We start from the raw sequence: 23,926 nt of genomic DNA, 5'->3' as shown, positions 1-23,926 counted from the left end.
CTTCAGACCCACCATGCTCCAGCCCAACTGAACAACTTATACTTTCTAGAACCTACCCTATTTGTCCTCACTGCTGTGCGGCTGGTCACCTCTTTTCCCTCCCTAGATCACCCTCTTCTTCATTTCTGCCTCTCAAAATATTGCTTCTCCTTCAAAGCCTAGGGATGCTGACATCTCCCCGATAAAGCCTCCTTGGCTCCCCCAAGAGGGTGATGATCAATCTGTTCTTTGAATCCCCATAGCAGATTATTTTTGCATCCATCATAATGCTTGTCTTGCCCTATTCTGTGTTTTAATGATTTGTGTGTGACGTGTCTCCCCTCTTACGCTGTATATATCTTAGGACAAGAACTATGTACCTCTCATTTTTGTTCCACTACAAATCATAACACGTACCTTGCACACACCAGACCTCCAGGAAATGCCTGCCAAGGTAATAAATAGACAGCCTTAATTAACATAAATTATTGTTTTGGGTACTGATCCAGTCCTAAATCCATGATGCTATCATTTCTGTATCACTGATGGTTATCCACTTTTTAAAATAATCTTTCTTTGAATACACTTAGAAAAGATGGAAAATTGTGTTATAAGGAAGGAACAAGTATGTAGGTTATTCCCTTCCTTAAACAAAGAGAAGCTCTGTTATGCGTCATGGAAAATTAAAGCACAGTAATAAAATGTGCCAACGAGGCTTGTTGAATAATGATTTAGTGGAAACGTGGCCTTGCCTCCTGTTCATAGGTCCTAACTTTCCTCTCAAGTACTTAAGCTGCATGTTCTATTTATTTTGTTTTTAGATTACATTGACAACGATTGGCTATGGAGACAAAACCCCCCTAACTTGGCTGGGAAGATTGCTTTCTGCAGGCTTTGCGCTTCTTGGCATTTCTTTCTTTGCACTTCCTGCCGTGAGTATCTTTGCAAAAATAAAGCCATTTAAATTAGATCTTAGAGGTTTATTAGCATCAGCTTTCACAAATTGGAATGCCCGGGAACATATCTATATCGCTTCCAAATATAATTGTATTGATATAATGTTGACCTTTCTACATACGTCTCATTGGAAAACTTATCAAATATGGTCTTCCCTTGGAGATGCTCAACCTGGGAGTTTTATCCCTGCTAGGTCTTTATGACCAAATAATAATGCAGATGGCATCACCTCTCAGTCAACGTGCTACTAATGCATTGAAAATATGTGCAAAGATTTAAAGATATCTTCTTTCTAAACCGACCTCTCCATTTTGGCTTATAACGTGTGCTGCTGAAGAGATGGATGTGACAAGTGGAATATTTACCTCTCCATTTGAGCGAAAAGCATATGACCTTAAAGGCTTTCTGTGTGTCAGATGATTTATTCTTTCTGTCATCGTCATTGATTTTTCCTCATGAACAGCTTCTGCATCTTATCAGAATGAAGAGCACATTTATCTTCTCCCAAGCTTCTGATTATTTTCCCAACAGATGAAGTTTGCTTTCTGATCATTTTATCTTCTTGTTTCTTCAAAGGCAGTTAGGTTGGTCAAAATATTACAGTTTGCCTCCATCCCCAAACTCTCACTTTTGTCCACTCCACCTCTTGTAGGGGAAAAGAGCCAACAAAAAGGAGCATGACAGTCATGGCAGCAGTCATGCTTAAGGGACAATAGCCTCACTCTTGCTCCGGACAGATGCTCAGTTGCGTCACAGCCTCTGCTGAGTGGAGACCCCAGAGCACCCATCCAAAGGAAGCCAAGGGACTAGGGATTTTCAGCACCCTGGCCTTTAGCTCACGGGGCTCCTGCTCTGCCCGGGACTGAGCGCCGAGGATACTCATGTCGTTCACGTACTCGGAGCTCAACTCTGGATTGACCAGCTGCTTCGGCCCCAGACCATATAAGACCACAGACAAGACACGGAAAAGATTATGCATTCACTTGAGCATTCGATCTTAGCTTGAATGTAAAGCCACGTGCTGCGTGGTTTTGTCACGCACTACCAACGTGACTGTGTTCGTTTGCTGGGGCTGCTGTAAAGGTATCACAGACTGGGTGGCTTTAACAACAGAAACCTGTTATCTCACAGTTCTGGAGTTGAGAAGTCCAAAATCGAGGGGATGGCAGGGCTGGTTCCTTCTGAGGGCCATGAGAGAAGGTACTCTTACAGACTTCTTTCCTTGGCTCATGGGTGACAGTCTTCGCTCTGTATCTTCCCACTGTCTTCCCTCTGAGCCTGTCTATGTCCAAATCTCCTTTCATAAGGACACTGGGCATATTATATTAGGGCCCATCCTAATGACCTCCTTGTAACTTGATTACTTCTGTAAAGACCTGATCTCCAAGTGAGGTCACATTCTAAGGTACTGGGAATTAGGACTCCAACATATGAATTCCAGAGGGATGCAGTTCAGCCAATAACAGTAACCTTGGGTACATTTCCTCATCTGCATGAAAGAGGAAGAAATACGGCACCCAGAGAAATTTTGTGAAGGCCAATGTGGTAATATAAGTCAAGTGCTTGTCATGAAGAAAACTTTCATGAAGTGCTTCTTCCATTTTCTGTATGAATCTAGATATATTGTTTCCTGTTGTGAAGTGACAAAATCAAGGAGAGTCAAAAAAAAAATCTCACTTATCCACAATCAACTGATCTGGCGAGCTCAACAATCCAGAACAGAGCAGAGAGTCTTTCAATAATCAAATTCCCTACATAAAAATACTTTTAGAAATAATAAGATACATTCTTGGGCTTTTTTTTTTTAACCAAAATACCTGCTGTTTTTGTGTTAATGCTTATCCTGAGACCACATATAAAACAACCTCTGTGATCCAGTGAAAAGCTACAAACCGGGTTGGAGGCAACCTCTGGGCTATTAAAATCGACAGCCGTGTGTGTGCTGTCCTCATGGGAGAGCCTCTTAAGACCTAATTCATAACCTGTTCTTAATTTAGAGAAAATTCTGATCAGCTGAGCTACATATTTCACAACTCTCTGAAGATTATAAACAGCAAAGGCAGAGAGGTAGGCTGATTGAACAAATATTGTAACAAGAAGAGATGGTGGAAGACTAACAACAAAGGAGGGGAAAAGCCTGTAAGGGGCAAGCCAACACAAGTGTTCCAAATGTGGAAGGACCCGGGGCCAGTTAGTGTTAGGGTCGACCCACCTCCGGAAGCGGGCTGCGTCCAGCACAGCCAAATACCAGTCCCCATGATGAACCTCTGGACTTTCACAGGAAGGTTAAATTGTGTCATTCCATTAAGTTAAAGGTCAGAGACAAAGCAGTCATGCTTGGAAACGTTTTCCAATAAAGCGATTACAATTTTCATATATGCAAATTAAATTAATATGTGTGGGAAATGTGAAAAACTTGCTTGCACAGAACAGAACATTCCCTAACAACGGCAAGAGAAGTTTACTTTACCACAGTGTCTTACTGCAACCTCACACATTAGGTGCTGAGTTCTTATTTATTGAATGAAAGACTAAATGGTCCATATATACCATACCAGAAAGAAAAAGCAAGGTGGCTGGAGATGCCATTATGTCTTATGTACCCGCCTGCGACAGCGTTGTGTGATTAAGATTTAGGAGAGCACATTCTGCTAGGGAAGTTAGAGGTGAGTCGTGAGCCATCCCTGGCTTGGGGTTCCTCCCACCCAGGAAACCCAAGGACCAAGAAAGAGAAGAACCTTTCCTCACCTTTCTTCAAAGCAGAAGGACTCTCCTGAACGTCACAGAGGCACGCAGGCCACCCTTCCCAAACTCCACGGGGAGGTCACTTTCCTTGAGGCCCACAATATCCCAGAACTAATGAGCAGGCAGAGGTACTCTGCTCCTCAGCATCGTCCTCAGGCACAGGCCTCTCTCCTCTCTCGGATGCTCCCTTCCTTCCTTCTAAGAGCATCATTCAGTCGAGCCTGTCTGCCTGTGTGAGATGCACAGTGGGCTCCTTAAATCTAGGAGGTAAAAAGGGATAAATATTTAAAATATTTACCAAAACATATTTTCTCTGCACTTATTGTTTATGTAGCACTTCTCAACATAGCACTAAAACGTAAAACCTAAAGATTTAAGTCACATGATCTTAGATGATGAATTAAAACAAAACTCAATTTCTGAGAATTTTCATCATATTGATGTTGATATTTGAAGGGACCGCACATGGATTATATACATCTGTATCATATATATCTCTCATAAGTTAAATATATAAAACATGATGGACTTTATTTTAGCAGGCTTCTCATTAGGTTCACTGAGCTGTGTACTTAAGAGGTAGAAGAAAATTGGAATGGAGCCATACTGAGACAATGAGCAGAGCTGGTTTAATAACTTTTGTAATATACAGTCTGGCGCAAGAGATATGTAGTAAACATTTGCCAACTACTAATATATGTTTCTAAGTAATGCCAGTGTGATTTTTAGCACATTTTAGTTTGTTTGGCAAATACTGAGTTCGTGCTATGTAGGGCCTGTCTTTATTTTCCAAAAGGGATCTAACTCTAAACCTCATTTTCACATAATAAGTGCCCTAAAATGGTAGCTATTGCTGTTAATTTAATGTCTACAAAATCTGAATTATGCTCCATGAGTAGATTACATACACTATGCACATAATGTACATACACACAATACATACAACAAATATGTCATATAAACTCTAATGTTTTATATTCTTTTACATGTTTATACTTCATGAAAAATAACATTAAAAGGAAAATAAATCTTCCCTGCTTTCAAATGGCAGGAAAAAAATTAGGAGTTATAAATGACTGGAGTTGGTAGACCATTTTTATAACCTCTAGTTGGAGGGAAGTGTTGTTTAAATCGACAAACAAGATCATACAGACCGGGTTTCTATGTTTGCACGAAGTTTGGTTGATGTAGCCTCAACCTAATGAAGATCTCAGACGGCATGAGACAATGACAGAAAAAGACAGATGGAAAACAGAACCTATGACGTAATTTCTAATTTCACGGTACAGTCATTCATCCTAATTAATATGGAGTCGATTTTGCTCATTAATAGCAAACAGTATTATCATATAACTGTATTTTAAACATAATTGCATTACTGATTATCTGGTTATTGTCATGGATATGCTCAGAATTGTGACATCTAAGATAAGAAGGAAGGTTAAAGGTGACCTAGAGTCCAAAAGTATCTTCCCCAAGTTGTCATCCAGCCGAGACTTCACACCTCCTATGTGAGAACCCCACCACCTGCCACAGTAGCCTAGACCATCTTTGAGCTACTGTAAAAACATTAAAAAAAAGAAAAACAGCCATTCCCTATCTATAGCAAATACTGACTCAGTGCTTATAAGACATCCATCTCTAGCCTAAGGGTTAGACTCCTTGACGTTTAATAAAAAGGTAATAATTTATAGCTAGCAAGTAAAATCCACAGACTTGAAAGCAGGGGAGCTCCATGTCCCGTGCCAATAAAGTGGAGACTTATGGACAAAGCCCAGAGACTGAATGCAGCAAGCTCCAAAAGCCAACCTAAGGCTGAAACAGAGTATCTTGATTCCACAGCTGTAAGACCAAAACAAACTGAAAAGAAGGAGGCATTTCAAAGAGCCAGGATTTGGGCAGATCAAAATGATAAGCAGAAGGAAGCAAACCAGCCAAAGTACTAAAATAAACATAGGAGAGACAGCTCGTTTTACTAAGCCCAAAATCTCAATAGGTGAGCTAAAACCAAAAAGGTAAGGAATGCTAAAAGTATGAGATTAAAACTCAGGGAAGTAGGAATGTGCTTTGCAATAACCCATGCTCTTGTCTTTATTATATAAACAGGTAAAATGGAAAACTTTCTATCTTCAAAACTGAGTGTCTGGATAGCTGTCTCCCCCCACCCCTTTCACTTTACTTTGGTAGGTGTAGAAATATAGCATCATGGAGCATTAAGCTGCCCCCACCATTTCAAGAATGGAAAATATAAAATTTCAGAGTATCATCAAAGTGCTAGAAAAACTCCCATGTCCACAGTAGCAAGACATTAACTGTCCCAAATTTTAAACCCAACTCTGTCCAAACCAGAATTCCTATCCTCTAAATTCCATCATGCCCCCTAATTCCAAAAGGATACAACCATTTACTCTAACTCAAACATAAAGAAGTGTCGTGGAGAAGGCCACACACCAAAAAAAACACCATTTTTCAAAATTGCGATTTTTATTTATAATTGTGGTGCCTCTTACCACACTATAAAAAATCATAAATGGCATTGTCTGGCTGATTTACTCAAGAACAAAAGTTGTTACCTTTCTTGACAGGCTTGCCTCAGAACTTGCCATTGCCAGTGGTGTTATAACAGACGTAAATAGTATTTGTTTTAATAAGTAATATGTTTGCCAGCAGGTTGCACAGTGTTTGTCTTCTCTCAGACTCATTTTAGAGGGGTTTTTTTTAATAGTTGTCTTACTTAATAGTCTTTTTGGAAAAAATTTTAAGTACAATTTTTGTATTTTGTTCCAGGGCATTCTTGGCTCAGGTTTTGCATTAAAAGTACAAGAACAGCACCGCCAGAAACACTTCGAGAAAAGAAGGAACCCAGCTGCCAACCTCATTCAGGTAAATGTCAGTGTAATAGGTTGATGGCAACATCTGTCTCTCTGTGAGTGCTTGCTGGGTCATTTTCCAGTCTTTGTGCTTCACTGCCTGGGAGAGCTACTGATTTGTTTTGTTCGTAAAAATGAAATTGGAGGGCGCCTGGGTGGCTCAGTCAGTTATGCGGCTGCCTTCGGCTCAGGTCATGATCCTGGAGTCCCGGGATCGAGTCCCGTATTGGGCTCCCTGCTCAGCGGGGAGTCTGCTTCTCCCTCTGACCCTCCTCCCTCTCGTGCTCTCTGTCTCTCATTCTCTCTCGCAAATAAATAAATAAAATCTTTAAAAAAATGAAATTGGAACTTAATGTACAGTCTTGGATTTGGGTAGCCGATCCCTCCTCCCCACAAAGAGAAAAATATGTATTTTCAATAAATGGCCCATGTGTTGCTCAGATTTATTAACCATGCCAGCAAGGACATGCGGAGGTTAACAGTTGTGTCGGTCCTGGAATGACCTAATGTATCTTACGGATGACTTGATGAAACATAATTGATCATTAAGTGATGGAGCAGAACATGGCATTGTTCCCTGCATTGTGATTACTTTCTCCAGGCAGATGTATGCCACTGCTCTGAAGAACAGCGTATTTGTTTAGGATGTCAAGGTTTACTGCCCATGGGATTGCTTTTAATGCCACCTAGAGCAATAACTTGAAATAGTTCATCCTATTTTAAGAGCTGGTGGGATTATGGAATATGTCAACGTTTGAGAATATGAAATAATAAGCATATTATTTGAAACTTACCTCATAATATAAGGCTGTTTAATGTTTCATTTTCTTTTCAATAACTCTGGGTTTGCTTCAGCATTAGAAAGGAATGCTTCTCCTATTGCCATCCATATCTTTTGAGAATAGAACCATCCTAAAACCAGGGTGCTTAAGAATCACAAAGTATATTCTTCTCTAAATCCATGCCGTGAAGCTGATATCTAATTATGGAGACAATGATTATACAATCTGAGATTTCTTCCCTTCCTGCCAAACAGTGGGGGACGCAGACCTTCTAAGCTGTTGGGGTTTGGAGTGGCGATCTGAGATGCTAGGAGATTGGTCTTCATGATGTAGTGACAAGCACACTGTTTTAATTTAGATTGTAGGTTTAAGTGAGTGCATTGGCGAGGGGCAACCACTGCACAACCCTACCTTTAGCCTTTGTCTGCAGCTGTAATATGCAGGACCTCCAACAGAAATGGATCAGGGGAAAGAAGCAGGTGAGGGCAGTTCAGTTATATCATGAAGGACATCGTTTTGTATCTAATGACTAAATAAGTATTATTTTTTAAATCAAACTACTCTACAACTATTGACAGACCATTGGGCATGACTTCTAATGCAAACCATCTCTATTTTTTTAATGCTTAGGTTTTAAAAGAGCATTAAAGAGAAATGTTGTTCTCTAAAACAAAAAGATTCCTAAGTAGTAGAAGCTGAAGATGTGAAGCCAAATGATAATCCCCATAATGGAAAGAGGTGTCAACGCACTTTAGTATGCACACAAAACACCTGAGGCCCAGAGCTGTTAACCTTTCATCCTTTGGTGCTTCTTAACCCTTATGAAGTGTTGCCACACTTTCAATGAATTTTTCATCTTACTATTTTTATCTTTTAATATCTTTCCTTCTCATCTTTTAATTCTAGAACAGTGTTTTCCAACTTGGCGAGTGCAGAAGCTATTCTATGGGTTCCTTACATCTGTCCGGGGCACCAAGCCCTGTCTATATATGGAACCATCATGTATCTTACCCATGTCGGGACTCCTCGCTCTCAGGAGAATGGAGATACTGTTATCACAAATAAAGTTCAAATGTATTTAAAATCCTTACTAAATTATTTCTTAGCTTTTCTATTTATATTTTCTCAATCAACACATACTCAAAATATAACCACTTTTAGGTACAGATCCTTGATACTTCTGGATATTAAAAGGGGGCTCTATATAAAAAAAAAATTTTAGAATATCGACTGTTCTGTTAGAAAGTGAGCCCTTTGAGGCATTTCTCATGCACATATCCCTTGTGATGATATGGAATTCTGCTGCCCAGTACAGTTGCCAATAGCTACATGTGGCTATTTAAGCTTATAAATTCAATTCCTCAATGGCACTAGCCATATCTCAAGAGGTCAGTAGCAATGTGGTGGATACTGGCTACCATATTGTACAAGACGGATATACAGAATATTGGAGGAACTTCCCTGATCTAACTTATCAACCACTAAATTGTGCAAAAACAATTTCCAATTGAACTTGAAAACAGACTGCAACTCTTGTAGCAAATCACTGGAGCAGAGCTATTTATAAGTCCACAGCTCAAGCCAGACAAGGCCTTCCTTTCAGGTAACCCATAAAGAGTGAGAGGCTGACCAAACTGTTGTGCTTAGAGATCTAGAATTTCATTTTATGGAACTGGATTATGTAACATATACTGTGATCAATAATTAAACTTGTGCAAGTAAGAAGCTTTTACACAGCAAAGGAAACCATCAACAAAATGAAAAAGCAGCATACTTAGAATGAGAGAAGATATTTACAAATGATATATCCAATAAGGATGTAATATCCAAAATATATAAAGAACTTACACAACTCAACACCAAAAAAAAAACCAAACAGTCCTCTTTAAAAATCAGCAGAGGACCTGAATAGACGGTTTTCCAAAGAAGACACACAGATGGCCAACAGACACATGAAAAGATGCTCAACATCACTCATCATCATTGGAATGCAAACCAAAACCACAATGAGATATCCCCTCACACCTGTCAGGATGGCTAAAATCAAAAAGACAAGAAATAACAAGTGTTGGCGAGAATGTGGAGAAAAAGGAACCCTTGTGCACTGTTGATGGGCATATTAAGTGGTGCAGCCATTGTGGAAGACAGTATGGAGTTTCCTCAAAAATTTAAAAATGGGAATAACATGTGATCCAGTAATTCCACTACTGGGTATTTACCCAAAGAAAATAAAAACACTAATTTGAAAAGATATATGCATCCCTATGTTTACTGCAGCATTATTTACAATAGCCAAGATATGAAAGCAACCCAAGTGTCCATCAATAGATGAATGGATGAAGAATATGTGGTATACTTATACAATGGACTATTACTCACCCATAAAAAAAGAGTGAGATCTTGCTGTTTGTGACAACAAGGATGGACCTAGAAGGTATTATGCTAAGTGAAATAAGTCAGACAAAGACAATACCATATGATTTCACTTATATGTAGAATCTAAAAAATAAAACAAATAAACAAAAAACAGGAACAGACCCATAAGAGAACAAACTGATGATTGCCATAGGGAGGGGCATAAGAAACTGGGTAAAATGGGTGAAGGGGAGTGAGAGGTACAGGCTTCCAGTTATGGAATGAATAAGTCATGGGGATGAAAGGTACAGCGTGGGGAATATAGTCAATGGTATTGTAATAGCATTATATGGTGACAGATGGAAGCTGCACTTTTGGTGAGCACAACAATAACATATAGAATTGTCAAATCACTATGCTGTACACCTGAAACTAATGTAACAGTGTGTGTCAACAATGCTTCAATAAAAAATAATAATTAAACTCATGCAGACGTAGGTAATATTTGTGAAATCATTAATTTTCTTTTACTTAAAACTCCAGCTTATGTGTTATGCTGAACAAAAAATAGTATAAAATGAAAGGCTTAAAATGCTCAAGAATACCTTTAAAATCTAATCACAATTTCATTAATCAAAGTAGAATCGACAAATGTAAAAGGCAACTGTTCTCCCCCCATCCAAATGCAATTGATTTTTTACTAGACATAGGAATAATAATATAATTATTAAATGTTTTCGTTGTTCTTCCTTGCTGTAACCCTTAGCCAGAATTCAGAGCTTTAAGCTTTGATTATATATTGCAGAAATTTATTTTTAAGGATGCAGTAGATTGAAAAGCAATCCTCACTTGCTGATCCATTCATTTTCTCACCCAATAAACCTGCCTTGATTTGCTGAACACACAAAGCATCAAGACCAAGAGTAATGTCATTTCTTTTAAGCCAGAGCCACTGTCTTTCTCAAAGGGCACTGAAGGAGACTGGAATAATTATGGTGATCATTTCACATAATATACAAATATCAAATCATTATGCTGTACACCTGCAACTAATGTTATATGTCAATTATACTTCAATAAAAAATTAACATAAATAAAAAAATAAAAAGGCACTGAGAGGCCCAAATTGCTTTGTCATTTGGTTGGTGAGACAATTAAATTAACCAGCCTTTCTGGGTTTTAGAGAAAAGTTGAAAACCCCAGCAGCTTTCAGCAAATTTAGCTGTGTCAATATCTTTGCATGATTTGTTTAAATTAACTTTTCATTTCAAGTGGGGCAGTCTGGGAAAAGAAAATAGCTTGAATACCTGCCCAAATGTCACAACTTTTATTAATAATGCCCAAGACGTGCAAAGTATTTTTCAGTTTGCAGGGTGTTTCTAATACATGATGTCACTTGATCTCCAGGCCAAGCCTAGGAAGAGCTAGGACTCATTCCCTGGGGTCTGAATCATAATGCATTACTCCTTTCAAATAGTAGCAGTTGCATCCTCATTTATGGATCTCTGAAGTCTTGGGGCTAGCATTTAAAGGATACTTCAAAAATGCCATGTTAGGGGGTTTATTTTGAGAAAGATTGGACCAGCTCAGGGTGGAGCCAAGATGCTTGCTGGAAACAGAAACAGGGGAAATAAGTGAAAGTTTGTGAAGGGGATGCTGACCAACAGGCTTATTCTCCTGAAGGGAAGAGATTAGAAGATACTGCTATGGGGAAACTATGCGGCCCAAAAGAAAAAATAATTATATATTGAGACTTCGGCTTCCACCTGAGTCTTCACCCAGTTACCCTGAAGTAAGGCCACCAGTCAATATGCTCAAGCCTTATACAGAGCTTATATAATCTTTTTTAGTGCTTTATTCATAAATAAGAACAGCCTGAGAAAAAGTTTCCTAGATGTGTGAAACATGATGGCAGAAAAAAAAGAAAAGAAAAGAAAATGGAACAGAGCTAAAGCTGTGAAAACCTCCCAGAAATTAGAAGAAAAAGACAGAGGGGCGCCTGGGTGGCTCAGTTGGTTAAGCGACTGCCTTCGGCTCAGGTCATGATCCTGGAGTCCCTGGATCGAGTCCCGCATTGGGCTCTCTGCTTGGCAGGGAGCCTGCTTCTCCCTCTGACTCTCCCCCCTCTCATGTGCTCTCTCTCTCTCATTCTCTCTGTCTCAAATAAATAAATAAAATCTTTAAAAAAAAATGTATAGAAGAAAAAGACAGAGATAGAAAATAAGACCAAAAAGAAGGAAAGTTGGATGATGCTACCAGGAGATCAAATATCCAACTAATACCTCAAAAAGAGTACAGGGAAATTAAGGGAGGATTTTAGCAAAGAAATTTTATATTATGATTCTCCAGAACTGAGTGGTCACTCAGGATCCACCCTGGGCCTACCAAGTGTCCAGAACTGCAAACAAAAGAACACTTGCAAAAAGGACCTTACATGCCTTCTGGGCAGGATGTATCCAAAGGGTAAAGAATTAAGATGGCATTAGCTTTCATATCACATCTTCTCTGTCCATTCATCCATTAATAGGACACTTAGATTATTTCCACATTTGGGGTGTTATGGATAGTGTGGCAGTGAACACAGGAGTGCAGATAGCTCTTTGATATCCAGTTTTCATTTCCTTTGACTATAAGCCCAGAAGTGGGGTTGCTGGATCATAATGGTAGTTCTACTTCTTATTTTTTGAGGAACTGCCATCCTGTTTTCCATAGTGGTATATGTATACAAAGGAACATTATTTCAACCATGAGAAGCATGAAAATTCCTCAATTGGTGACAACATGGATGGACTTTGAAGGCATTAGTCTAAGTGAAATAGCCAGACAGAAGGAGACAAATACTGCATGGTCTCACTTATATATGGCATCTAAACTTTTTTAAAGTCAAACTCCTAGAAACAGAGTAAAAAGTGGTTGCCAGGAGCTGGAGTGTTGGGTAAATAGAGTAAAAGGTAAAAACTTTCAGCTATAAGATGAATAAGGTCTGAGGATCTAATGTACAACATAGGGACTATAGTTGATAACACTGTATCATATCATTGAAATCTGCTAACAGAGTAGAGCTTAGCTGTTTTCACAGAAAAAAGAAGAAGAAAATAAAGACATGAAGGAGAAGAAGAGAAAGATAAAGAAGAAGAAAATAAAGACATGAAGAAGAAGAAGAAGAAGGAGAAAATAAAGACAAGAAGAAGAAGAAGAAGAAGAAAATTAAGACATGGGGGTAATATATACATCTAACAAATCACCATGATATACACTTCACTTGTCTTACAGTTTTATGTCAGTTATACCTAAATAAAGCTGAATTTAAAAAAAAAAGGCTACTTGGATAGAATTATTCTTCTAAAACAAGAAGATAAACCAAGAAGAGACACGGGATCCAGGAAAGAAGAGATCCCACCCAAGAAAGAGCTGAGGGAATCCCCAGGATGATAGGAAGAGAAGTCCCAGAACAAAAGCTCAAGCAGCCCTCCAGAGCAGAGGAAGCAGGAGGCTGCAGAGCTCCAGGAAATAGATCTCCAAGGAAATAAAAAATGAAACTGACAGATTCCATGATGTATTTGACGAGTAGAATTTTAGAGTTCTGTTAGTTGGGAAATGTATTTGCAAGAGGTACACAAAAGCAAACCGAGAAATTGAAATAGGGCAATAATTACTCTAAGACAAAACAAAACTCTATATATAGGAAAGTAAAAGTAGTCCTTGTACACCACATTGCTGAATTAGGAACAGTAGTTACATGATCATAATAGTGCAAATAGTAAATAGCAACTGAACTAAAAGTTGTTGTTTGGATAAAAGGAAAGAAAGAAGATGTGTGAGTGAGCTGCTGTTACTTTTCATGGCTGGAAGCTAATTGGTAATGCCTAAAATTGAAATATCAAGAAACATAAGTATGAGAACAATCCTTAAAAATAAGAATTCTTAAAAATAGAAGCAACAGCTGTAAGAGGTGAAGGGGGTTTACCTCTAAGGAACAAAAATTAATGAGAAGCAAGGTGGGGAAAGGGATTGCTGGTTTTCACCCTAAATCTTTTTATACTCCAACTTCTTAAATCCTGTACCTTGAAAATAATCAGTTCCATGTTAATTATACTTTGGAAGGTGACCTGAAACTAAAATTTCCAGAAAGGGTCAAATGTGCCGTAGCTGTAATACTCTAGACAATACAAACTAAATACTCCCTTTAAAGACTTAATTATACTGGTATCGTACTTATAATTATAGACCAAAGTTTGAATTTGTTTGGCTGCCTAGAGCACCAGGGTCACCTGATAAATAGTAAATTTGGCTTTCATTTTGTTTCTTGGTGCCCTATCCTTTGGAGTACATTTGCTATGTCAATTAAATCCCTCTGGGGCATTATTTTTCTCTTGCCAACTACTATGTGATTTTGGCTTTAAATGTAGGAAGATCAGCTACTTGATCATATGGTCGTGGCCTTGAGGTTCAGGTACTTGAAGCAATTAGTTGAGTGAGCAAGCTAAGGATGGGACAAAGTTGTTAAGATTGTAAGACTAATGAAGTTACACTTTCCATTTCCATCTTTACTGTTAACTAATATCCGCTCCGATTCAGATGCCACTGCTCCTACTGTATCTCCCATTTCCAAGACATTTTTAGGAGAAGAGTAACGAAGGGCATAAGAGCTTAGCTCCTGAGATCAACTTAATAGAAAAAGAGCAAGAAATCAGGTCTCATTTTTAAGAAAATCTTCAATTTTCTAAAAGAGGCCTCGTTCATCCCTAGTTCTTTGTAACATGGGCAGGTAATGTCTTGGTCCCATTTTTTGTTGTGTGGTTTGGGATTTTTTTCACTGGTATCTAATAATGCACAGGCTTGCTGGGTGCTTCTAGTTCTACACAGGTCTTGCTTTCAAAGCATCTGAGTTCACATCTATATGACGCCTTCTATGAAAATTGTTTAATTAAAGTAGCCATCTGTGCTGTCAGAGCATTGGAGGTTCCCTGGGCCTCACTATATAAGAAACTGCAATAAGAAACCCATGTGTTTTCATTGATTACTCTAGGTCATTCTGTAAACTGCATTTAAACATTATTTGCAAAAACTAATATTTCAAGATGATATGATAATTGTTTTACTCTCTTTAAGATGCCAAGATGCTTAGCATAAGTTTTCACAGATTGTAGGATAAATCAACAATGGGCCATGTAAGCAAAGGTCCAGGCAAGGAATCCTGCTTCAGTTATTTAAACCTTCCTTAATAATATTTTTTTTAAATACCCTCAGGTCTTACTATATATTTTCCTAGTTTTTTATATCACTTCTTGAACATTTTACTGAAGTGTAATATGCATGCAGAATAGAGCACATACCCAAAGAGAACTGAGCACTCCTGTGTAACCAGCACCCAGATAAAGAAACAGAACATGACCAGTACCTTCTATGTATCCTTTCTCAATCACTGTCCCCCAAGGGTAACCACTGTGCTGTCTTCAAACAGCATAAATAAAATGGAATCACACAGCATGTCCTCTTTTGTGTCTCGTCTCTTTCACTCAACGTGATTCATATAAAGTTCATCCATCACTGAGCATAGTTCTAGTGTGCTATTACTGTGGACTATTCCACTATGTTAATGTACCACACCTTACCTATTTGTTCTTCTGTTGGTAGGTGTTTGAGCATTTCCAGCTTCAGTTTATTAAGAGCACTACAGTTTTGAACATGATACTCCATATCTTTTGATGAATATATATAAACACGTCTATTGAGTATGTATGTAGGAATGTGTAGCAGTATCATAGGGTATGTATATATATTCAGCTTTAATAGATACTGCCAGTTTCCCAAAGTTGTTGGGTCAGCTTTTAACTCTTTTTGTTCAGGGCGTTTTTATTTAATGATATTCTCAAGAAAAGGCCTATTATTAGATCACTGTTTTTTTCATTGTAAGTTTCAAAATCATGAATGACCCGTTTAAATGAATCTGCCACATAAAGTAGAATGCTTTGATTTATTAATTATAGTAAAAAAATTTTCTCTCAGGATATTGGAGTAAACACTTGGTCATTAGAAATGTTTGCAGACTTATTACAAAGGAAAAAAATTCACTAACATCTATATAGAAAGTAAGTTCGGGCAATCTCTCAGATGGACAGTTTGGAGGGAAGCTTTTCCAGCAATAGCCATCAGGTAGTAAGCAAAGGACAACAGAGGGATTCTAAGACCAAGAACCAGGCAGTCTGAGATAATGTCTCAACTCTACCAACCTTGTGTAAACCTCTTAATTTATCTGAGCCTTTATTTTTCTCTTCTACAAAATAAGAGTCTGAATCCACCCTTCCAGTGTAAGGACTACATGAAGATACATTGTATTATATATGTCAGTTGTAATTATATAAAGTAGAGAGAGTTTATGTTTTATATCAAAAAGCCCTAACATATTCTTTGACCATGACATTAAATTTTTAACTTTCCAATTATATTCCTAGAGAGTACATTTTCCCTGTCTTGTTTTAGCCCTGCTTTTTGTTATCACTGTCCCCATTTTTAGCATTAGCAGTATTACACAGTCCAATGTCAGGGAATTACACTAATTCATGTTCATTAATGACCCTTTCGTTAGTTTACTAGCTGGTTTACTGTTAGTTTACTAGTTGCATTGTGGGTTGTCAGTAGTCCTTTGCCACTATCTTATCGAATAGTGACTACAGATGTGCAGTGGGTTCCCGGAATGCATGCTCTTGCTCAGATAGTTTACCTCGGATAATGTCCTCTCTTTTCCTAGCCAATTCACAGATTGCTTTATGTTATACTTTTTGGTACTCTTATTGTCCGGTGTGAGTTGTTTTGAAAACCAATTCCACTGATGTGGCAGAATGTGCTTAACAGCAGGCTGAAAATGCCAAAGTCGCCTTCTTCACCCTCTGGGCACTTAATCGGGGCCAAGGATGACAAGGAAAAGATTCTTAATATATATTAACTTAATAATCTCCCTTTTCATTTTATCCTATTTTCTCCTCTCTTTTGTTTTTCTTTTTTATGTCCCCACATATGCCACCTGCAGTGCGTTTGGCGTAGTTACGCAGCTGATGAGAAATCCGTTTCCATTGCAACCTGGAAGCCACACTTGAAGGCCTTGCACACCTGCAGCCCTACCAAGTAGGTATCACTGTGACAGCTGGTGCTCCCGTCAAGCCTCCTCACGGTCCCGAAGCAAACCACACACACACACACACACACACACACACACCTGCAGCCCTACCAAGTAGGTATCACTGTGACAGCTGGTGCTCCCGTCAAGCCTCCTCACAGTCCCAACACAAACCACACACACACACACACCCCTGCAGCCCTACCAAGTAGGTATCACTGTGACAGCTGGTGCTCCCGTCAAGCCTCCTCATGGTCCCAAAGCAAACCACACACACACACACACACACACACACACACAGGTGTTGGTATTTGGCTTGTCTTATTCTCTGTTGCCCTTCGAGAGATTCAAACCTGTTCAGTAGCAACTCAGGCACAAAACTAAATGGACTCAGTATCGTTCCTCACCATTCACAGACTAAGCTTAAAGATTAAAGGAATTCAAACTTGTATAGAGATTTATTGCTACTATTTCATGCTTATTTCCTAATAAATCATTTCATAAAGCCCACTGAAATTCTAAAAGTAACCACCATGGTTCTTGAAAAACAATGATGGTTTAAACTCAGTCCATCACCTGACCCCAAGCAGGGAGCACTTTGAGAGCAATGTATCTTTGCATAAAGTCCCTCAAAGTCATTTCTCATCTGGATCGTCTTAGAGGATGGTCCTGGAGCTTTCACCTGCTGATCAAGCTAGTGTCAGTAGCAAAAGAAGAGCTGGAGTCCTAATAGGATTACTGCATACAGTGAAGCAATGGGACCAATCAGATTAAAATTTGAAATTAGCATTCAAAATTGGAAAGTAATATGGCTTCTATTCACATTTCATTGGCCCAAACAAATCACCTGGCCAGGCCTCAACTCAAAGGGGATGGGAAAGTGCAGTCCTCCCATGTGCCTGGAAAGAGAAGAGAACCAGAACATGAACAGCCCTGATGGTTACCACAGTGATCTTTAATTTAAAAAAAATCCTTAGTCCTGGAGTCTTGGACTCCAGTTCAACTATCCGAATATACTTAATCAAAATCACCATCTTCATTAAAGAAGTCCTCGTTGAAACAACCAGAGCACGTAAGCCAAGGGAAAGGCTTTCTCTGTGTCACCCAGCTTGATTGCAATAGTCAGTTCCTCAGGTTGTTCAAAAGTTACCAAAGTGCTTATTTACTTAGTACTTTAGAGCACCTGCTGTTCCCCTTCATAGTCCAACAAAACCTTAATCCCAGTGGCTTCATGGGATTCAAGGCATCCAAGTACTGTGATTCAATCAGAGAAACCTCTTTCTTACTTGCTGTGGAAGAGCAATCAACTGGGGAACCCTTCATGACTTACTGCCTGGAATTTCAGTCTCAGAGGAGGTTTGTGCTGCTTCAGAACACACGCTGTTAGGAAGCCGTACATCTGTAACTAACTGTCAGGGTCTGTTATGTTGCTTCCCTGATCCTCCCCGGGCTCCATCCACAAAGTGAAGGACGAGAGGTGAGCAAGATAACTTCTCAGCTCTGATAAGACATGTCTCCTAAAAGCTGGGACCAAAACCTGTGATAGAGATATTCCTAGAACCCCAGGTCTTCAGAAGAGATGGAACCTTAGCAAGGAAAGAAGCATGGATGCTGTCGAATGAATGCATGCATGAGAAGTCTCTTTTCATGTAAATCTTAAAATTGAGTTGACTTTCCTTTATTGAGTATGAGACTCTTTCAAAGTTGTGGTAATAAAAACAAAATATCTATTCCTTAGAGGTATTGAGTCAGAAATGGGAATTGTATAGAAATTGCGTTTCTTGTACTCCGGAAGGTTTCTAGGTATATATGTAAGAGGAAGACTAGTAGAAGAAACAAAAGAAGGTTCTCAAGTGACAGAAGAGAGTGATCTATTATCATGTGTTAATTTGGCTTTCCACTTCCCGAAGTTTTTGAATTAAAGTCATTCTGAAGCCTGGAAAAAATTATTGAATAATAAGTCAAATTCTCCCAGTGCATAAACTATGATTTTACATAATTTCTCTTTCTTCCTCTGAAATTTTCCATTTTAAATGGGGGGAGGGGAGGGAAGGGAGAGGAGAATTTATGCAAACACCTATATCCATGCTGTTCCACTCTGGTTGTCCTTTCCCTGTACCCCTCATTTACCTCTGAGTCTCAGCCCCATTTACTGAATAACAGGTACTTGTCCTGAATGACACAGCCGTCCCTGGCAAAGTTCAGGGAACCTGAATATCCTAACATCTCTCCCTCCAGCAACATGTTATTGTTCCAAATTGTGTGGTTCTTAATCTTTATTATTGTTGTTATTTTTGTTAAACCATGGAGAACATGATAATAATTATGGACTCTTTCCCACCAAAAAAAATATTCAATGCAAAAAAAAAATCAGAATTTTGCCTACAATTTTAGTGTATTCACAGACTCCCTGAAGCCAAGTTCAGAACCTTTGCTTTAGAAAGCAAACCTGCTTTAATCAAGTTTGTAGATCTGTGAAGAGAATAATTTACAATGACTTAGGGGGATATTTTTTCATTTATAATTAACTGGCTTACTGAGTGCAGAGTGCTGTAATAAGAAACAGACCGAAACTTCTTTTTATTTATATAGTGTATATCCTGTAACATTCAGAGTTTAAGAACGTCTGAAGAGATGATTCATTCATTCATTTGTGCATTCGTTAAATAACTATTCATTGAGCACCTACTATTTTGCAATTTCCAGGCACTAGAAGTGTAGTAGTGAAAGAAAAAAAAACCAAATAGTTTAGAATCTCAGGCTTCCGGGAATGTATATTCAAGAGACATTGGGAAGAGAAAATAAATAAATAAATAAAATACGTAACAGAGTAGTGCTAAGGAGAACAGTATAAAGTAGGGAAGGAATTTGTGGGACATTAGGGATTACAATTTTAAAGAGGTGGTCAGGGAAGAGATCATATTATCAATAGCATCATCATCAATGATATCGCTGTCATTAAAAAACATGAACTCATGCTCTTGTTCCCAGGAGTTTTAGAGATACAGTGAGATGCTTTGACTCCTCAACCTCATTCCAGGGAGTAGGATGGAAGAGAGGTGTGACAGGTGTGCAGGGGAGACAGGGTAGGGTGAGAGGGCAAGCCATACCCGCTCAGTCCTGCCGGGCATATATCCCACAGTTTCTGACTCTCTCCTTTCTGGTCTGGCTGGTCTCACATAGGCTTTCGAGGTCTTAGCAGTTGCTATTTCAAAGATTTGTTTTAATAACAGAAGGATTTACAAAGGGAACATATTTTTCTTGATTTTCTTCTCAGAGAAAATGAAGGCTGGGCAAAGTGTATGACACAGGTAAATGTGCTCTTTTAGGGAGTGAGTCTGATATTTTATGAAGCTGTGGGGAATTGTCAAGCTCCAAGGATACTGTGTGATAATGTAAAAAGTCAGAATGTAGACATTCTCTAATCCAGTGCCTTCAATTTTTTCATAAGAAAATCAAGACCTACAAGAAAGTGAGGTGCTTGCCCAAGGACACACAGTCATTTGTAAAGAGTAGGGACCCTACACCATGTTGCACAGACCTGAATTTGCTAAAATGGGTTGTTAAAAATACCATCCAACACTAGTCCAGGACGGTTGTGATCAATTTCCCATGCACCTAATTTACTTCAAGAGAATTCGTACTGTATACAATATGAAAACAAAATCTCTCTCAACAAGTGATTGAAGCTACAGTGTAACCAGCACCATTCTAAGAGTCCTTGTTGATGCCAGTTAGATCAGAACCGCTTTCTTAACCATGGATAACTTTAGCTAACGTGGAGTCTACAGTTTTAGGTTACATGTGGGCACTGTTGGTCTTGCTAAGTAAACATGCCATTTCAGGTCATGCCACAAAGAATATATGTTGAAAAGTTGGGTACAGTTCTTATAAGGAGTACTGCTTCTGTGGATCTTGCTTAAAAAGAATTACTTAGGGTACTTTATTCCCCATCCTCCATTATCAAGTGCTATAAATGTATTCACCAGTTTATCATCATTTCTCTTCTGCCTGCACGCACCTGAAGGAAAGAACAAGGGGAAACATCCAGCAGGTTTGTGATTTCTCTTCTGCTCCATGTTTGTTTATAAATCTGATACCTAACCGATATTTGAAATGTATCTCATGTGAGTAAAATTGATCAAGAAATACAAGATGATTAAAAGTGACCTTTCACAAGATTGCCTGCAAAGGTTGCTGCTTCATTGATTTTTTTCCCCCTTGGAAGCATCAGTGTCTCCCTAACTCACTGCTTTTTATAATCGGCAGGGCATGGAACATCCTTGGGGAAAAATAATAATTATGGCCTTTGGTTATTCCTTGGTACCATTTTCTCAGATGGAAGTCTTACCGAAGTATTCAAATTCTGAGAAGCAATGTAAGATATATTCCCCTTCATCAGGGTCCTTTTAGAGTAAGAAAATGGGTTTTTTGGGCAAAAGGAACACTGTGTACAGAAGGTAAAAACAATCTCTCTGTGACATCTCCAGCTCATTAAGCATTGGTTTACTTGAGTAACATGATTCAGAAGAAGAGCCTCCCCCCGCCACCACCGCCCCATTCTTCAGGAAGAAGAAACTTCACCAAATAATTTATGGCCATTCTTTCATGCCTTTCAAGGAAATGCTTTATCAGATTAAAGAGCAGAGAGTTAGACCTAGGAGGAATGGGAGGTGAAAGAGAACATTTTATTCTGTGTTAGTGAGTGCCAGAAAGAGTCTGGATTTGGGAGCAAAGCCCCGAAGGACAGAGCCAGGTGGATCTCAACACCGTTGGAGTGAGGAGTAGAGAGGCAGAACCAGCAGGAGAATCCCAGGTGCCTGGAAGGGAAGAAGAAAAATTGTTGTCCTAGCATTGCTACTTGTTTCAGTAATGAGGAAACAACAGGCATTCCACCTGCAGAGTTGGCCCCTGGGTGGGGACCAATGGGAGCCCAGGGATTGTTCCTTTGGTTCTCTACTGTCATACTAATGACACTAATTATAATATACTTATACAGTACTGAAACTAGTTTTGAAAGTTCACTTGGGATGATGAGGTTCTGGGTCATCCGTTTCTGCATTATATTAATACTTAAAAAGATTCACGAGCCAGAACACAAATGCATCCATGATGAGAGACAGATGTGGCAGGATGCACAACACTCCTTTGAGGAAGGTAAGCCTACACAGGCATGGCATTAAAGACTCTTCTCTTACTTGGTAGTCAAAGAGTTAGGGCCAAGGTCATTAGATATTCCTGGGTGATATTTCCAGAAAGTTTTAGTAGCCTGAAGATTTGGTCTTCTCTACTTTAGAGATATTTCTGCCCAAAGAGAGGTTCTGGTGATTAGACTCAGAACATTCTTTGCATAGACTCTAGAACAGGCAGTCTCACCAATTCTGACCATTTAGTCCTCTTTTGTCTAGACTCCCAGCAAACCCCACCGTCCTTCTGTTGTGGCAATTTTACTTGAAAAGAGTTACACAAAATAATCATAGCCATTATAAGCCATTTAGTCTATTTGGTGATATTTGACAAGCTCTCCTTGTTTCAGGAGCTATCCATTTACAAATTATGTCAAAGGGTAATCTGTCTCCAAATCCTAAAGGCAGAGACTATCTTTGGCACAAACTCCATAGGTCACCTGTCTTGGTTTCATCCTCCAAAACAGAGCTATTGACACCTAGAGGGGAAGTCTGTGAATCATGTGGAGGTGCTCACAAAAGTGTGACGTGGTATGGCAGTCCTGAGTAAGGGCTCACATGATATTGCACTTTTTCCAAATGTTACCAAGGCAGGAAGCAAAGACAAAATTAAAGTGTAACTATGGAGCTTTTTTGTTCTTCACTCCAGAAATGAACCTCCCAATCAGCTGTCACGATTCAAAAAGACTACTGACCAATTTTTTTTAATTTCATGATGTTCACATGTACCTAAAATATCAAAATTTATTCTACATGCTTGTGAAGAAGGGTGTCAAAAATGACTCACCTGTAGTTTTGAACATATACAGAAACACTGAGGTATGTTACACACAGATTTCTTACTTCTCTATGGTCACTGGACATTTGGCAAAACCACCATGAAACATGTCCTATATTACCATTTATTTAGCATACATGCCTTACTTGATGTTTCATACTTCATACACTTAGGTCTTCTGTCCCCCAATTATGTATCACATCACCCTGTGCAAAGCTATGACAGAGAATGTGCTCAATAAACAATTCTTAGAGTAATAAAATGTCCCTGACCTCCAGTAGTTCACGTAGAAAGAGAAAACACCAACAAAAATGGGAAAGAGGAAATACACAAAGAGAGAGACAATGAAAAAGTAAAAACATTTCAATAATCTGAAGGAAACAAGCTGAAGCTCCCATTTTAAAACATCACTTTAGCTTTCCTTTGTTGTGTTCCATGGGCAATGGAATTTATAATACTGCAGAATGAATGCAAAAAGACTATTGTATTAACAATAGCAACAGTACCATCTTAAGAAAAACAGATTTGCCCTTACTCAAGCAAAATGTGCACAAAGGAAAATGCATTTATAATGCGTATTGTTTCTTAGAAGAGAGCAGATTTGGCTCCAGACTATTGCTGAATAATCCTTGACCTAATTTCAAATGGATTGATTAACATCAGCCAAATGCAAAGCCCTTTACTGTGTTTGGGGCCATTGGGTTACTGATGGTGATTCAGATAAGCAGAAGAGATAAACTTCAGCCAACTCTGTGATCTTCCAGATATCTCAGAGCCTGAAGTCTCCTAAATCTTTCCTCCTGGCTTTTCATTGTGTTAAGAACTGGGAGTAATTCAAGCATGGATGGGTTTAGTACAGTAGCCAGTAACTCTCTCTTGGTGCATCTGGCCCGGTCTCCCTCTGAATGACCGGGCCAGACACGGAGAGGCTTTGCTCGCTGCAGAATGTAGTGAAACATCACACACATTCGTATACCCCCATAGCTAATGAGGTTCCCTGCTTTGGAATATTCTGGTTAGAGAGATTTTTGTCTTTCTACACTGAGGTTAGGGTATGTTTAAACAAATTTGGGCTAGGGAAAGACATCCAGTTCTGTGATGCTTTTGCATTGTTTGCAACAGGTCCAAAATTTTTCTTTAAATATACAAACCATCAG

At 38.9% G+C, this 23,926-nt stretch overlaps 1 protein-coding gene across 5 annotated transcripts in view; it reads left to right on the top strand.

Annotated features, from left to right (window-relative positions):
• The window catches only part of KCNQ5 (potassium voltage-gated channel subfamily Q member 5), a 502,673-nt gene that overhangs the window by 415,425 nt on the left and 63,322 nt on the right, over positions 1-23,926 (top strand). For 3 of the 5 annotated variants that reach the window (XM_021693116.1, XM_021693114.1, XM_021693112.1), the window contains exons 6-9: positions 801-911; positions 6,469-6,564; positions 16,719-16,813; positions 20,833-20,859. In XM_021693116.1, coding sequence (XP_021548791.1) covers positions 801-911; positions 6,469-6,564; positions 16,719-16,813; positions 20,833-20,859 — 329 coding nt within the window. The remainder of the gene's footprint in view (positions 1-800; positions 912-6,468; positions 6,565-16,718; positions 16,814-20,832; positions 20,860-23,926) is intronic. The other 2 variants (XM_021693115.1, XM_021693113.1) reach the window with 1 other exon arrangement.

Source organism: Neomonachus schauinslandi, chromosome 8 (assembly GCF_002201575.2).
Source record: "Neomonachus schauinslandi chromosome 8, ASM220157v2, whole genome shotgun sequence".
Classification (NCBI taxonomy): domain Eukaryota; kingdom Metazoa; phylum Chordata; class Mammalia; order Carnivora; family Phocidae; genus Neomonachus; species Neomonachus schauinslandi.
The sequence above is the reverse complement of the archived record's forward strand: the minus strand, read 5'-3'. Positions and strand labels throughout refer to the sequence as shown.